Below are 17,681 nucleotides of genomic sequence, written 5' to 3'. Positions count from 1 at the left end.
GATCAGACATTAAACCAAAACCTGTCTGTCCTCTCAGGTCGACGTAAAAGATCGATAATTGTGATAATTGAAGGTAGAGCAGTGGAGTCCGCTCCAGAGTACTGGCCAATATCAACCAATATCACTAAAAAAAACATATTATCTGGTCATTATCACATTGCTGTTTGTGGGAGCTTGCTGTGCATAAATTGGGCAGCGTGCTTTCCACATTACAACAGTGACTACACTTCAAAAAAAGTACATAATTGGCTATAAAGCACTTCGGGAAGTCCTTGGATCATGAAAGGTGCTATATTAATACAAATTCTTTCAGTATTGGTAGCATTTGGCAGCCATGACGTGTTCTTGAACTATACAGCATTACCATTGCCTAGCAACAGCAAAGACGGCTTCTGAGATTGAAGTGTCACCGCCGCCGTGTCCTTCCAATAAAGTTGTTATTATTCAAACCGGAAGTTATGTTCGCCACCAAAATGGCGGCCCTGGGGATTGACGTGGAGGATGAGAGTATCCTGGCGTCGATTTTCAGAGATTCATTCCCCGAAAACTGGAGGGAGAATCCCGACTTCACGCTGTATCTGTCCGAGCTCAGCTCGTACGGAGTGGACAAGCTGAACCGGGAGCCCGAGAGGCTTGCGGAGGAGCGGGCCCAGATCCTGCAGCAGACCCAAGAGCTGGCCTTCTCCAATTACAAAACCTTCATCAAAACGGCGGAGTGCACCAAGGAAATCTACCGCGACTTCGGCCTGGTGGAGAAGCACGTCTCCGGGGTGCTGGGCAAGCTGCCCGGCCTGAGCGAGAAATGCAAGCAGTTCATCAAGGAGACGGAGGAGACCGGCGCCAGCAGAAGGATGAACAGCCTGACCCTCAACCGCCACACCGAGATCCTCGAAATCCTGGAGATCCCGCAACTCATGGACACCTGCGTGAGGAACGGCTACTACGAGGAGGCTCTTGAGTTGGCCTCTTACGTGAAGAGGTTGGAGAAGAAATACTCTTCCATACCCGTCATACAGGTATTGGCTTCCTTGTAAATGTTATTTTTTCAATATCAGCTAAGCCTGATTTCAGAGAGTTCTGGATGTTAAAAGAAAAGAAGGATTTGCATTTATATAGCGTCTTTCACGACCACCGAACGTCTCAAAGCGCTTTACAGCCAATGAAGTACTTTTTGAAGTGTATTCACTGTTGTAATGTGGGAAACGCGGCAGCCAGCTTGCGCACAGCAAACTCCCACAAACAGCAATGTGATAATGAGCAGATAATATGTTTTTGTTATGTTGATTGAGGGACGGGAGGTGGGGGGGTGGATAACTGCCCTGCTCTTCTTTGAAATAGTGTTATGGGATTCTTTAACGTCTCATCCAAAACACAGCACTCTCTGACCGTGCAGCCCTCAGTGCTGCACTGGAGTGTCAGCCTAGATTTTTGTCTCTGGAGTGAGACTTGAACCCACAACCTTCTGACTCAGAGGAGAGTATGCTACCCACTGAGCCACAGCTGACATTGCTGTTGTTTCATTTGTCATAACATGCCATGAAATAGATATAGAACAGAAAATTCTAGAAACATAGCTGGTCAGGCACTATCTATGGAGAGAAACGTTGCAGGCTGATTGATGACCTTTCGTCCGAACTGGAAAAAATTAGAAATAAGAAGAAATAGGAACAAGAGGAGGCATTATGGCCTCTCGAGCCTGCTCCACCATTCAATAAGATTATGGCTGATCTGATCATGGATTCAGCTCTTCTTTCCCCGCCTGTTCCCCATAATTCCTTATCCCCTTATCGTTTAAGAACCTGACTATTTCTGTCTTGGATTTATTCAATGTCCCAGCTTCCACAACTCTCTGAGGCAGCGAATTCCACAGATTTACAATCCTCTGAGAAGAAATTCCTCCTCATTTATTTTAAATGGGCTTATTCTAAGATCATGCCCTCAAGTTCTAGGCCCCCCTTATCGAAACTAAGATTATGAGGGGGCTTGACAAGGTGGATGCAGAGAGGATGTTCTCTGCATCCACCTTGTCAAGCCCCCTCATAATCTTAGTTTCGATAAGATCACCTCTCATTCTTCTGAATTCCAATGAGTAGAGGCCCAACCTACTCAACCTTTCCTCATAAGTCAACCCCCTCATACTTGCATAAAACCCGTTACATCTTTAACCTTTTCTAGTTCTGATGAAAGGTAATTGGCCTGAAAGGTTAACTCTGTTTCTCACTCCACAGATGCTGCCTGACCTTCCAGAATCCACAGTATTTTGCTTTTGTATGAAATAGATATAACTGAGTTGTTATGCCTAGTTGTAATTAAGCTCATTTGACAACAACAACGACTTGTATTTATATAGCGCCTTTAATGTAGTGAAATGTCCCAAGGCACTTCACAGGAATATTATGAGATGGAAAAATTTGACACCGAGCAGCATAAGTAGAAATTAGCGCAGGTGGTCCAAGAGGTATGTTTTAATGAGCATCTTGAAGAAGAAAAGAGAGGCGGAGAGGTTTAGGCAGGGAGTTCCAGAGCTTGGGGCCGAGGCAACAGAAGGCAGGGCCACCAATGGTTGAGCAATTATAATCAGGGATGCTCAAGAGGACAGAATTAGAGGCGTGCAGACAACTCTCTGGTGGGGGATGGGGGGGGGGGGTTGTGGGGCTGGAGGAGATTACAGAGATAGGGAGGAGCGAGGCCATGGAGGAATTTGAAAATAAGGATGAGAATTTTGAAATTGGGGTAACCGGATGCCAATGTAGGTCAGCGAGCACAGGGATAATGGGTGAGTGGGACTTGATGTGAGTTAGGACACAGGCAGCCGAGTTTTGAATCACACTCTAGTTTACGTTGGGTAGAATGTGGAAGGCCAGCCAGGAGTGCATTGGAATAGTCAAGTCCAGAGGTAACAAAGGCATGGATGAGGGCTTCAGCAGCGAATGAGCTGAGGCAAGGGTGAAGACGGGCGATGTTAGAGGTGGAAATAGACAGTCGTAGTTATGCTGCGGATATATGGTCGAAAGCTCATTTCAGATTCAAATGTGATACCAAGGTTGCGAACGGTCTGGTCCAGCCTCAGATAGAAGTTGGTGAGAGGAATGAAGTCAGTGGCCAGGGAACTGAGTTTGTGGTGGGGACCGAAAACAATGGCTTCAGTCTTCCCAATATTCAATTGGAGAAAATTTCTGCTCAACAGGAACTGGATTTCGGACAAGCAGTCTGACAATTTAGGGACCGTGGAGGGGTCGAGAGAGGTGGTAGTGAAGTAGAGCTGGGTGTCATGTGGATGATGTCGCCAAGGAGCAACATGTAGATGAGAAATAGGACAAGGCAAATTAGTTTTTTAATGCACTATCTGAAAGATACTTTTAATTAGTTTCATCCCCTACACACACACATTTTATGCATTGTGGTCTATTTTCTGCTCACCTCGGTTATTATTTCAAATAGGGAAATGCAAGTAAGGTATCTTTTTTTTTAATTTAAAATCTCTCCCAACATTTTTAAGTGTTCTTTATGACATTTCTCACACAGGGGATAGTGAACGAAGTGCGTTCATCTTCTCAGTTGATGTTAAACCAGCTTATCCAGCAATTACGTACCAACATCCAACTTCCGGCTTGTCTTCGGGTCATAGGCTATTTGAGGAGAATGGATGTTTTCACTGAAGCAGAATTAAGAATAAAGTTTCTTCAAGCTCGAGATGCCTGGCTGAAATCTATACTTGGCTCCATATCAGACAATGATCCTTATTTCCACATAACCAAAACAATTGAGGCTTGCCGCGTCCATCTGTTTGACATAATCACTCAGTACCGTGCTATTTTCTCAGATGAAGATCCATTGTTGCTTTCCAGCGATCACACAGTGAATGAAAGTGCTATTTTCCATGGCTGGGTGGTGCAAAAGGTTTCTGAGTTTCTACAGACCCTGGAATCGGATCTTCAGAAGGGAGTGGGTGGCCGCTTGGATTCATTGCTGGGCCAGTGTATGTATTTTGGACTTTCTTTTAGTCGTGTAGGAGCAGATTTTCGTGGACAACTTGCTCCTATGTTTCAGAAGGTTGCTATGAATACTTTTTTGAAAGCTGTTCAGGAGGCTATGGAGAAGTTTCAGGAAGACATGAACCTGTACACATTAATCTCTGCCCCATCAGTGTTAGGGAGCACAATCCCTGTGACTCTTCCAACTAGTCAGCCGGGCACTCTGCAGCCTCCAATGGTGCTCCTGGACTTCCCTCCGCTGGCATGTTTTCTAAATAACAATTTGGCAGCCTTTAACGATCTTCGTCTCTGCTGTCCCATAGCACTTGCGCAGGAAGTAACCATGTGCTTGGAAGATGCACTTGTGAAGGTATTTCAGCTGCTGTTACCACAACATAATCAAATGTTAAAGAAAAAGCGTTTTTAGACAAAGTGCTAATTAAGCAAGTTTAGGAACACAAAAGTTGCTTTGTTTGCCTACTTAGATTCTGCTTACAGTCTAGATTAATTGAAGTACTGCACTAAAATGATTGGCTGGTTAGTTGATGCAATGAGATTGCTGTAATATTTTTTCCATCATACCTGTCCGTCATATTGAAACTGCAACCTGGATTATCTTCCCTACCATCTTCCTGGATTTTATTTTAAAAGGGGAAAAACATAAGGGGGAATACATAGCTAAACAAACACACGACAATTAAGGTCACTAATTTACAATTTCTGTGAAAATATGGACACAGTCATTGAACCTGAAAATACTATAAACATTCCCATAATTTCATGTATCAGTAATTAGTGTATTTCTGAATATATCAGTGGTGATTATCATATTGTACATTCTATGAACAAAAACAGCATAAACAAGTATTAGTGCCACGGGGTATACATTACAAGTCTTGCATCTAGCGCATGTTGATCACATCTTTCCTTTCTGAGGCGTGTACCTAAAATTGTCAAATGCTATGGTGTCTCACACCTGTAGGGCAAAAAAAAAAGTGGCTGAAATGAGGTCTTCTCTGTTAAATTACCAAATATCCAAATCAAAGAAATAGATATTAGGAAGAGTGACTTAAAGCTTGGACCAAAGAGGTGGCTATTAAGGAGGAGAGGGATGTGGAGAAGCAGAGCAATTCAGAGAGGTCCGGCAGACGCTCGATGTTTCTTCCTCGAACAGTGGCCCCACCAATCCCCTTCCACCAATCCCCTTCCACCATCACCGCCACCAATCCCCTTCCACCATCACCGCCACCAATCCCCTTCCACCACCACCGCCACCAATCCCCTTCCACCATCACCGCCACCAATCCCCTTCCACCATCACCGCCACCAATCCCCTTCCACCATCACCGCCACCAATCCCCTTCCACCACCGCCGCCACCAATCCCCTTCCACCATCACCACCAATCCACCACAAACCTCCTCTGGTAGAAATTATTTTCACCTTGTTCAACTTTTTCTTGATTTTCATTCACCTTCTCCAGATAAAAGGGCTTCCAGATATGGGTCTTAGCTATGACTGTCTTTTTGTAGGCTATTGAGCACTCTTTGCCCACCCTCTCTTAGCTCTTTTTCTATTATATTAATAAGCTGCTTCCTGCTTTTGCCCTAATATAGAGAACTTTATTAATTATGCTTCAGATTTCCAGCTCCCTTTACCTGGTCCAACTCTTCCCTTCTTGAACTTTTCTATCACTATCTCTGGGGATAGGCTGTCCACTTACATCAAGTACAAGCCCACTGACTCCCACAACTACCTAGAGAACTGCTTGTAAGGACTCCATTCCCTTCTCCCAGTTGTTTTGTCTGCATCACATCTGTCAATTGCTTGCCACTTCAATTCTCCGCCCCATTTCCGCCCTGCCTTTGGCTTCTACACTATTCTAATGAAGCTCAATGCAAGCTCGAGGAAGAGTACCTCATCTTTGTCCGAGGCACTTTGCAGCCCACTCGCCTGATATTAGTTGTAATAACGTCAGAACTTAACTAGACCTTCCATTTTCTCTTGTGCAGTAATTGCTGGCAATGCAGGATGCCTGACACTTCTGCCACTCTATGGTGCCAGACCTTTAGTGTGCTCATAGCTAGCGTCTGTTCCATTCTCACGTCTGCTCACTCCAGGACCTATCTGTATGTGTCCCGGATTACTTTCAGCCCCATAGCCTGTGTTTCCAGCCCACAGTTCACCCTTTCTGTTCCCACTTCAGTACACCTGGTACCTACCTTCCCCTCTTTGTACCCTTGGGCAATCTAGTTGTCTCTGGTACACTTATCCCCCAATCCATTTCACCCATTGGTTTCAAACCCCATACTCCTCCAGTGGTCCCGAATCTCACCATTCTCTAACCCCTTCCCCCCCACCCCCCCGGCCATTAATCCGAAGAGACCGAGGGAAGGGCTGTTTAAAGTGTTGTAGTCCATTTTCTCAGCTTTCTCCAAATTTGATTTAAACCTCTTTTGTTCTAACATTAAGAGCCAACTGAACTTTTCTCTGCTGTTCTTCTGGACATCCAGATACCTTGCCAAATCTTGATCCATTATCATCGCCCATTTTAATCACCGGCCCTCACTCACTCCCTGCCTCGTACCTAGGGAGATAATTACTGCAGCTGTAAAAACCTCAAGTCTGGCTCTTTATCTCCATGAAAGGTTGAGAGGAAAAGGAAAAAGTGAGACTCACAGAATGAGAGAGTATATGACGTATATACTAAGATGGAGAGCATGAGAAAGTGGGCAAGATCAAGATAAAGAAGATCGGTTTACTGAAATTACCATTTACATTGTAAAAAAACAGATAATATCTTACCAACCCCATTTCCCCTTGCTCTGTGACACTCATGCTCTTTTGATTCAGGGTGGTAATTTAATGCTGAACTCATTCCTTAAGAATGAATCCCATAAGATCGTCAGAAGTGAGCCATGTTAGACTGCAGCAGTGATCTTCAGAATAGTTTGTCAAAAATGTAATTTGGAAACAGTAGTTCTAAAATCAAACTTTTACATGAGTTTATAGGGAATGCAGAGGGGAGGAGGAATTGTGTTACCTGACCGGTTGTGCTGTAATTATCCCTGCTGCATGATCAGTGATGGCAATGGCCGATCTGGAGAAGTCCACAGCTTCATCTTCTTTCTTTGGAGCGGGATGTTAAGTGCTGAGCAGTTTGCAACAAAGTAATGTTTTGCTAATTCATTTTTTCTTTGTAGGTTACAAAGTTAATTCTCGCTTTTCATCGAGCAGAGGAAACTGCCTTCAGTGTGAAAGAACGGGAGTTGTTTGTCCAGTTCTGCATTACATTTACTGAAGACCTAGTCCCTTACCTGAACCGATGCTTACAGGTGCTTTTTCCACCTGCACAAGTAGCGCAGATTCTTGGTATGTACTCAGCTGTTGCTCATGCTCTAGTCACTATTTACTTAGTTTTAATGTATTATACCTGTACTTCAATTGCTGTTGAATAAACCCAGTTTAGCCGCAGCCCTGTAACTGACTGGCGGCTATGTATTATCCTTTGTCTTGCGTATTTCACATCATTAACTTTTTTTTGTGTGTTTGGCAGGTATTCCTCCCACTCAGGTTCAAAAGTATGGCTCCATTGGATGCATTAATATAGGTGTTATTCTAGAACTACTTGTTTTTATCCTACCAAAAAAGGAAATTATAATTCCACCCACGAACAACCTTGATGCGGAACTGGAACAGATCGCGACAGCGGAAACTAGCTTAGACAGCTCTGGATTAGAAACAAAAACTGAGAAGCTAAGTAAACAATATCCAGCAGCAGTGCCTTCACCTGTGCCGAGTGTTACAGCAGAGGAAATTAAAGTAGACACACCGGATGTAGATGGCCAGAGAGCAGAAGATGCTTCAGTGCAATCTGGATTGTAGCATTTTTTTAAGTTAGAAAATGTAACTGTGTACCGGGATTCCTCTCATGTATTCCAAACACTGGACAGGAGTGCATAAATGCCTGATTGTTTTTTTTTCCCCTAGTTAATTAAAATTGAAAAATATGAGGTTAGCTTTGGTATCAGTTGGATCTTAAAATGCAGATCTTTTTGCAAAATAAATGTCTTGATGTGGTCAACCAAGGTGGAATAGTTGCCACTTTTTTTTGTCCCAGCCCATCATATTAACAGTTGATAAAATAGGAAATATAGTTTTTCCAAGTATCTGATGTTTTGATAACTTTGTGTTGTCAAATCTCAAAATATCTACAAGAATTTTCAGCAGCTAATGCAAATAAATATATAAACTGAGAATTGAGAAAACAATGATTAATGTCTGTAACAGAATGACATTGTGTTTCTACATTTGGCACTCTCTGTCCAGTTCTTTTCATTAGTTTGGCAGTTTTAAAATTGTTGGTGAACTCTAATGGTAATGATAAAATAGTGAATAAACTACTTAGTGCTATAGCAACCACTTATCCATTGAACTAGTTACTAACAGGATTTCTGTGGCCACACACATATTCTAAACTTTACTCCAGAAATGAGAAATCACTTGATTGGAAAGAAACTGGCCTGACAAAAATCTAATTAAATTGTATTTAATGTCTCCCATATATTAAATCTGGCCTGTGTAAAAAAAAAAAACTAGGATGGTATTGAATCTTTAACAATTCAACATTCCAAAGATAATGCAGTTTACAGACGAACTGTACAATACAATACAATCTCAAACTATATATGTGGCAAGCAGTCTAGAGCTGTTTCGAAACTTAAAAGGTGTGGCAAGTAGTCTATAGCTGTTTTGAAATCATTTTCGAAACTTAAAAGGAGTGGTGAAATTTCTGTGAAATTAAAATAAGAGCTTATTATGTAAATAGCTATTAAACATTTATTATAAACCAGTGATGTAATCTGCAACAATATTGTTGGGACATGTGAAACTTGATAAATTATTTGTTAATCAATGAAAGCAGCCTTAGCGTTGGGAATTTTAAGTATCAAATTTAAGGTGGAAAGTGCTCTTAAAAATAACTGAACTTCTGACAATTTTTGTCATGGTAAGTTGCCAAGTGGTTAAGGCAATGGGTTATTAATCCCTTGGGCAGAAAGGCACAGATTTGAGTCCTATAGAGAAGTTCTGTTTAATTACTGTGATTTCTCTTGTACAAATCTCTGTAAAAATGGTTAATTTATTTCATATACCAATTAAAAATTAGTCAACATCCAAGCAGTGTACAAGGATATGCTTTCTAATGTGTGGTCTGAGAAAACTGGAGATCAATTTCATTTACCAGTGTTAATGGCTCAGTCATGCTGTAACCCAATGGCTCAGGTTTTGTGGTCAGCGGCGAAGTGACAGTGCCCGCCGATGACCTCGAAGAAAGCTGCCCACAAACGTTTAGCTGGCTCTGTGGTGCCAATTTCATCTTTTCCGATGTTAATTTCATTCTGGCGCCATCTATAGGGGTATCTGGTGTCCAGCAACAGTGATATCATCAAGCAGGTTAAGCAGCTTAATCATATTGAAGAATTCTCACGGACAGCAATCGAAGAAGAAACAAGTAGATTTTATTACTCACTTTTTATATTTTACAGAAAGCGAAATAAAGATTGAGACATACACCGGCGATTAAGGTGGAAGTCGAAATGTCATAAACAAACTAAAAAAAAAAAATTATTATTATTATTTTTAATAATCTATGGAATTTTTATCATGGAATTAAGAACATGACACTACACAAATATAAAATTTGTTTTTCAGGGCCAGAGAGGTTGTTCAGCAGTAATTATGACTGTACGCCGTTTAAAAACTCAGTTACACCTCATTTAACAAGCTTCACTTTTTCAAGGGTTTTTACAGCGTGAATAAACCATGAAAAGTGGACGTTCACATCAATTCAATAATTTTCATTGTTGCGAGGACTGTAATGGCTCCTGTAGAGGAGCAGGGTATCACTGAGCAACTTCAGGATTGCCCCCGTTTGACTGCACATTGCAGACTCCAGAAGTTGCAGTCAGGTTTGCAGAGTAATGCTGGCAAACGCTGAAGGTTTTGCCATCATTACCACCACAAATTCCGGGCGATTATGTCCAATCAAGATCAAAATGCATGACTGATCCAAGTCAAATGTCTTTTTATTTCTTAAGTTCTTGTACCTTGTCAACAATCAATTCTAATGATAAATACTTTTTGTACAATCTTAAGGCCTCATTGATGTGTTTTAGAATGCTCTAATTGCACATACCAGCTGTTATGTATGAAGGTTAAAAAAGAGACTGCTCTTTCAGTGCTCATTTCTTCCTACTTGCGCTTAAAAAGCAAACTTATTCCCCTATCCCTATTTTAAAATGAGATGGTGCAATGGAGAGCAAAATAGGAATATGTGCACTGGAGAACATACCACTTACTGTAGAACTGAGCCATATAAACCAAGAAGGTTCCTGATTCGATGCAAGGTCTGTGTTGAAGAATTATGAGCAATTCCAATAGGTATGGAGTGGGAATCATTTAGGAATCCCTCTTCTAATCACCATTGCTACCTATTGGGTGAGGATAGGGTTAAGCTCAGCAGTAATGCCCTCCACACTAATCTGAGCAAAATGGCTGCTGGCACCTATGTAATCAACCTCTGCAACAATCACTGCCTTCAAGAGAGCTTAAGAGGAACAACTGGAATGTTACGGGAATTCACATAATATTGGCCCAGATTTTGCTGTACAAATAACGGTGAACATAAGAACTAGGAGCAGGAGTAGGTCATACGGCCCCTCGAGCCTACTCCGCCATTCAGTAAGATCATGGCTGATCTGATCATAGATTCAGCTCCACTTCCCTGCCTGTTCCCCATAACCCCTTATCGTTTAAGAAACTGTCTATTTCTGTCTTAAATTTATTTAATGTCCCAGCTTCCACAGCTCTCCGAGGCAGCAAATTCCAAAGATTCACAACCCTCTGAGAGAAGAAATTTCTCCTCATCTTAGTTTTAAATGGGCGGCCCCTTATTCTAAGATCATGCCCTCTAGCTCTCCCACCAGTGGAAACATCCTCTCTGCATCCACCTTGTCAAGCCCCCTCATAATTTTATACATTTCAATAAGATCACCTCTCATTCTTCTGAATTCCAATGAGCAGAGGCCCAACCTACTCAACCTTTCCTCATAAGTCAATCCCCTCATCCCCGGAATCAACCTAATGAACCTTCTCTGAACTGCCTCCAAAGCAAGCATATCCTTTTGTAAATATGGAAACCAAAACTGCATGCAGTATTCCAGGTGTGGCCTCACCAATACCTTGTACAGCTGTAACAAGACTTCACTGCTTTTATACTCCATCCCCTTTGCAATAACGGCCAAGATTCCATTGGCCTTCCTGATCACTTGCTGTACCTGCAAACTAATCTTTTGTGTTTCATGCACAAGTACCCCCAGGTCCCACTGACCTGCAGTACTTTGCAATCTTTCTCCATTTAAATAATAATGGTGAAGCTATCAGTTAGCTGATATTAAAGCTGTTATTAAAGAGTAAATCAGACAGCAACTTCCAGTTAAAGCACATGCGCAGTTACATAAGAACATTAGAATTAGCATCCGATCCCTCCCCCAGTTAAACACGGGAATCGGGAAGTTGCTGTCTGAGTTGCATTGCTCCTGCAGAAGCTGCGTTATGACAGTCTCTCAGCTAGAGACTCGGCATTGAAACGGGTGGAACAGCACGAAGTTGTGGTGCTTACCCACTAAACACGCCACAAAAAATTAGGGTATGTCCATTCAAGTGTGTGTATTTTTAATGGTGTGATGTCTTATTCACTACTAAACAACTGGCACGCAAAATTAACTTTTACAAGTGTGGAGTCTCACTCCAGATTTTAATTATTGGGAGATTTTCAATTTTTTTTTAAGGAATTAAATTAGTCTTTCTGTCTCTTATATCTTAATCTCATCTTGCTTTCCCTCGCTTTCTATACATGATTTGACATTGAATTAAGAATTCTATCTGACTCTCCTGGTTTAGGCTCTGCATGACTCTTAAGGATTCTTCGATCCAATTGGTTAAGGAGATCTTGCCCTGTTCATGCAGGTCCCAAATTCCCTGTAGAGGGCGTCGCGCTGTTCTGGATTTCTAATAACCACAACTTCCAGTGCAAAATATGTACTGTTGAATTCAGTGCTGCCGAGTGAGATGATAGGTACCAAGACCACCAAGGACTCTTCTAGAACTTGTGGAGCTGCTGAGTGGGTATCTTAATGCAAAAATTGTGATTATTTTTCTCTGGCATTACAATTTTGCTTACAGTGAAAAAAGTATGTTAATACATGTTAATCTCATCCTCATTTATTATGGCACTCTTCCTTTTGGGAACAACCTAGCTTAACTAAAGCTTGATGGTGGTGGTGGACAAAGGCCAATGGCCTGGAAATCATTGCAACGGTGATATTGGTGACAAATGGCATTATTTCGACCACTGCATTCCTCGATCCTCCAGTGGCAAATTTACAGCAGGATTTTCTGGAGAACTGATTTGAATACGCCACAGCGCGCATACCAACAAATCAGAAGCGGCACAGCCAATGGGTAGTCCTCCTAATTGAATTATGGCTAAAAGACTTAGGATCAAGGTTATTTGACAACTTGTAATAGTGAGAGTGACCTGTTTTGAGGCAAAGAAAATCTAGCAGCAAAAGACTTGGAGAACATTAGCCAAATACCCAATCCTGGCTTATAAATGACAGGAGCCTCGTTAGTTATAAGTTTCCCTTCATCTACGGGTCCACATGAATTATTATGTATATCAAGACATTTAACACTACAAACTAATTAATACATTTCCCCATCACCCTGCTCTAGTTAAGAAATAATTTTGTTTTTTGATTTCTGCAGAAATTTCTGCAAAAATAATCAATGTCCAAGTTGCCATTTCAGAGCTTTGCTAACCATTCAAATCCTTAAATTTAATTGCTTAAGGAGATAGACTATTGGTCCCATCATTCACCAAGGTCCCAGATGCCCTGTTAACCTCGCCGTTCTGTTATCAATTTGCACTCGCACCAATTTGGGCCACAAAATAATTGGAGCTGAAGAGTAATGAAAAATATCCAATTGACGGCGCTCACTCTGAAATGCCCCACTCCAGAAGATTCTGGGGCATTGCAATTATAAATCCTGGTCTACATCACATTCATATAAATATCACATAGCATCACTAAAACTGAATGTCTTCTCACTGCAGTTCCATGGCACATTTTATTGATAAAGTGGCCTAAAATGAATTCAGATCGTACAGACAGTACTTCACTGATGAAAACAAACAGTATAACTAACTAAAGGCCTTCTGCATTATTCCAATGAAGCTCAACACAAGCTCGAGGAACAGCACCTCATCTTTCAATTAGGCACTTTACAGCCTTCCGGTCTCAACATTGAGTTCAACAATTTTAGATCATAACTACCACATGCTTTCTCAGAAAACATTTGCTGGTAATGGTTCTGCTGTAATCATTTACACCTCCTCTGGACCCATCTTTGTACATAGAATATACAGCACATGAAACAGGCCAACTAATCCATGCCAGTGTTTATGCACCACACACACTTCTTTTCACCCCTCTTCATGTAACCCTATCAATATTATAAGTTCTTTACTTGTCCCATTACCACCTTTGTTTGCCTTGCAGCATCATCCGTTTTGTCATTCAATCACTCCTTCCCTCCACCTAATCACAGACCTTCCCCTATGTTCTTTCTCTAACCATCTTTTCCCTGTTTCTATACTTGCTTAGAAAGTGTTAAAACTCTACTTTCTTCCAGTTCTTGATAGGTCATTGACCTGAAATGTTGGCCCCATTATTTACGGGGGGAGGCAGGGAGTGTGCGGAGGAGGCTGTGATTGGCAGCAATGCCGGGGATGCGGAGTCTTGTCACAATCTAGGCCGTGGGGGGAAGGTGGGAGGGAGGGGTTTGTGAATGGGGCCGTGGGGAAGGAGGTGGACTGTGAACGGAACTACAATCGGGGCCAGGGAGAGGGGGCTCTTGCCACGACCGGGGCTGTGAACAGAACCGTGATGGGGGGGGGGTGGCTGGAGTAACCTGTAATGTATGCACCTGTGAGTATGCTCACAGGACCTGGCAGAGGAGAGACAATGATCAAGAAGGTGGTTCTCCCAGGTCGAGGCTAGCCCATTGCACTTCGGGTGTGCTGACACCTGCGATGTTCCCAAATGCGGGATAGTTGACTGCAAAAATATGTAGAGCTGTTGAGTTGTGAGTAGCTTAGCCAATCATGTGATGTTCACAAGACTCAATAAAACCCCAGCCAGTTGGGTTCAGGGGATCCACGAAGAGGCAGGTGGTTGTGAGCCTGGTGGATGAACTGGTAATGTGTAGTGTGATTGTTAAATCTTTGCTAATAAACCAACTAATTCTTAATTGCAATGTGTTGCTATGAATTCATAAGCAGAGAACCCATGAAGCAAATACATTACTGAAGCCCAGTTTAAGGGAGGTCCAAGGCCTCCACGTGAGGCCCAGAAGAGCATTCCTGCCCCTACTCGCCCACAAGAAATCCTGAAAAATAAATTTCAAGCTTATGTGCTGGGCCTCTTCCGGCCCAGGATCTGGCTCCCGGCAGCTTTTTCCTGACAGGGGCGCCGCCATTGACCCTGTTACCCCACCCCACCCCTGTTGGGGCATCTTATCGGGAACTGATGACATAATTGGACACATATTTAAAACAGGACCCCGCTTCCCTCCTGCGGGCGTCCTGCACGCCTGCTCAAACAAGTAGGTTAATATTGGGGCAAACCAGGGAGGAAGAGGGATCGGTGGGGGGAACTGACCAGTGATTTTAACTGCTCCCTCGGCCCAGTTTTTCCGCCAGAGGCAGTTAAAATCGGGCCCATTTACTCTGCTTCTTTCTCCACAGATGCTGCCTGACCTGCTGAATGTTTTCAGCATTTTCAGTTTTTGTTTCAGTATAACTGACTAGATACGTCCTTCCTTTTGAAATTTCTCTTTTTAAATATTAAGCATCTGAATAGCCAGCCAACCATGTCTTAATAAATTGGATGACATAGAAACATAGAAAATACGTGCAGGAGTAGGCCATTCGGCCCTTCGAGCCTGCACCACCATTCAATAAGATCATGGCTGATCATTCACCTCAGTACCCCTTTCCTGCTTTCTTTCCATACCCCTTGCTCCCCTTAACCATAAGGGCCATATCTAACTTCCTCTTGAATATATCCAACGAACTGGCATCAACAACTCCCTGCGGTAGGGAATTCCACAGGTTAACAACTCACTGAGTGAAGAAGTTTGTCCTCATCTCAGTCCTAACTGGCTTTTCCCTTATCCTTAGACTGTGTCCTCTGGTTCTGGACTTCCCCAACATCGGGAACATTCTTCCTGCATCTAACCTGTCCAGTCCCATCAGAATTTTATATGTTTCTATGAGATCCCCTCTCATCCTTCTAAACTCCAGTGAATACAGACCCAGTCGATCCAGTCTCTCCTCATATGTCAGCCCAGCCATCCCGGGAATCAGTCTGGTGAACCTTCGCTGCACTCCATCAATAGCAAGAACGTCCTTCCTCAGATTTAGGAGAACAAAACTGAATACAATATTCCAGGTGAGGCCTCACTAAGGCTCTGTACAACTGCAGTAAGACCTCCCTGCTTCTATACTCAAATCCCCTAGCTATGAAAGCCAACATACCACTTGCCTTCTTCACCGTCTGCTTTCCTACATGCCAACTTTCAATGACTGATGTACCATGACACCCAGGTCTCGTTGCATTTCCCCTTTTCCTAATCTACTGCCATTCAGCTAATATTCTGCATTCGTGTTTTTGCCACCAAAGTGGATAACCTCACATCTATCCACATTATACTGCATCTGCCATGCATTTGCCCACTCACCTAACCTGTCCAAGTCACCCTGCAGCCTCTTAGCGTCCTCCTCACAGCTCACACCGCCACCTAGTTTAGTGTCATCTGCAAACCTGGAGATATTACACTCAATTCCATCATCTAAATCATTAATGTATATTGTAAATAGCTGGAGTCCTAGCACTGAGCCCTGCGACACCCCACTAGTCACTGCCTGCCATTCTGAAAAGGACCCTTTTATCCCGACTCTCTGCTTCCTGTCTGCCAATCAGTTCTCTATCCATGTCAGTACATTACCCCCAATACCATGTGCTTTAATTTTGCACACCAATCTCTTGTGTGGGACCTTGTCAAAAGCCTTTTGAAAATCCAAATACACCACATCCACTGGTTCTGCCTTGTCCACTCTACTAGTTACATCCTCAAAAAATTCCAGAAGATTTGACAAGCATGATTTCCCTTTCATAAATCCATGTTGACTTGGACCAATCCTGTCACTGCTTTCCAAATGCGCTTTTATTTCATCTTTAATAATTGATTCCAACATTTTCTCCACTACTGATGTCAGGCGAACCGGTCTATAATTACCAGTTTCTCTCTCCCTCCTTTTTTTAAAAAGTGGTGTTATATTAGCTACCCTCCAGTCCATAGGAACTGATCCAGAGTTGATAGACTATTGGAAAATGATCCCCAATGCATCCACTATTTCTAGGGCCACTTCCTTAAGTACTCTGGGATGCAGCAGTGCGAGTCCGAGGTGCGTGGCGAGGCCTATAAGAGGCCCAACGTCGGAGGAGGAGCGGTAGTTCGAGCAGTGCGAGTCCGGGGTGCGTGGTGAGGCCTATAAAGGCCCAATATCGGAGGAGGAACGGCAGTTCATGCAGTGCGAGCCCGGGGTGCGTGGAGGCCTATAAAGGCCCAGCTTGTACAGCTCCAGCCAGGAGAAAAAGCAAAAAAGTAGAAAGGAATCAAAAGGTGACGTCACAGACAAAGGGGTAAGTGATTGGTGAATAGCTTTTTTTTTTCTTTTTTATATCAGTAAGTAAGTCGTTAACATTGTTGTCTTTTTCTTTTTTATATCAGTAAGTAACCTGTTAACATTGTTGTCGCCAAATTAAGTGTATCTAAGGGTTAAGTCATGGCAGGAGAGCTCGGTCACGTGATATGCTCCTCCTGTACCATGTGGGAACTCAGGGACACTTCCGGTGTCCCTGACGACTAAGTGTGCGGGAAGTGTATCCGCCTCCAGCTCCTGACGGACCACGTTGCGGATTTGGAGCTGAGGGTGAATTCACTCTGGAGCATCCACGATGCTGAGAATGACGTGAGTAGCACATGTAGCGAGTTGGCCTTACCGCAGGCGAAGGGTCCACAGCCAGCTAGGGAATGGAAGACCAGCAGGAAGAGCAGTGCAAGGAAGGTAGTGCAGGGGTCCCCTGCAAAACAGATACACTGCTTTGAGTACTGTTGAGGGGGATGACTCATCAGGGGAGGGCAGCAGCAGCCAAGTTCATGGCACCGTGGCTGGCTCTGTTGCACAGGAGGGCAGGAAAAAGAGTGGGAGAGCAATAGTGATAGGGGATTCAATTGTAAGGGGAATAGATAGGCGTTTCTGCGGCCGCAACCGAGACTCCAGGATGGTAACATGCCTCTCTGGTGCAAGGGTCAAGGATGTCTCGGAGCAGGTGCAGGACATTCTGAAAAGAGAGGGAGAATAGCCAGTTGTCGTGGTACACATTGGTACCAATGACATAGGTAAAAAAAAGGGATGAGGTCCTACGAGACGAATTTAAAGAGCTAGGAGCTAAATTAAAAAGTAGGACCTCAAAAGTAGTAATCTCGGGATTGCTACCAGTGCCACGTGCTAGTCAGA

At 43.1% G+C, this 17,681-nt stretch overlaps 1 protein-coding gene and 1 non-coding gene across 2 annotated transcripts; both read left to right on the top strand.

Annotated features, from left to right (window-relative positions):
- Nucleotides 1–473: 473 nt before the first annotated feature.
- cog8 (component of oligomeric golgi complex 8) lies at nt 474–9,653 on the top strand. Its single transcript, XM_070896992.1, has 4 exons — nt 474–1,016; nt 3,526–4,344; nt 7,177–7,345; nt 7,530–9,653. The coding sequence occupies exons 1-4, from the start codon at nt 474–476 to the stop codon at nt 7,856–7,858; spliced, it is 1,860 nt and encodes a 619-aa protein (XP_070753093.1). The 3' UTR covers nt 7,859–9,653.
- A 4,384-nt stretch (nt 9,654–14,037) lies between these two features.
- On the top strand, nt 14,038–14,195 carry LOC139279217 (U1 spliceosomal RNA). Its single transcript, XR_011596429.1, has one exon. It is a non-coding gene; the product is annotated as a U1 spliceosomal RNA (small nuclear RNA).
- The last annotated feature ends 3,486 nt before the right edge of the window (nt 14,196–17,681 follow it).

The sequence above is a fragment of the Pristiophorus japonicus genome, chromosome 13, assembly GCF_044704955.1.
Source record: "Pristiophorus japonicus isolate sPriJap1 chromosome 13, sPriJap1.hap1, whole genome shotgun sequence".
Taxonomy (NCBI): Eukaryota; Metazoa; Chordata; class Chondrichthyes; family Pristiophoridae; genus Pristiophorus; species Pristiophorus japonicus.
This window is presented reverse-complemented; position numbering and strand designations above follow the sequence as displayed.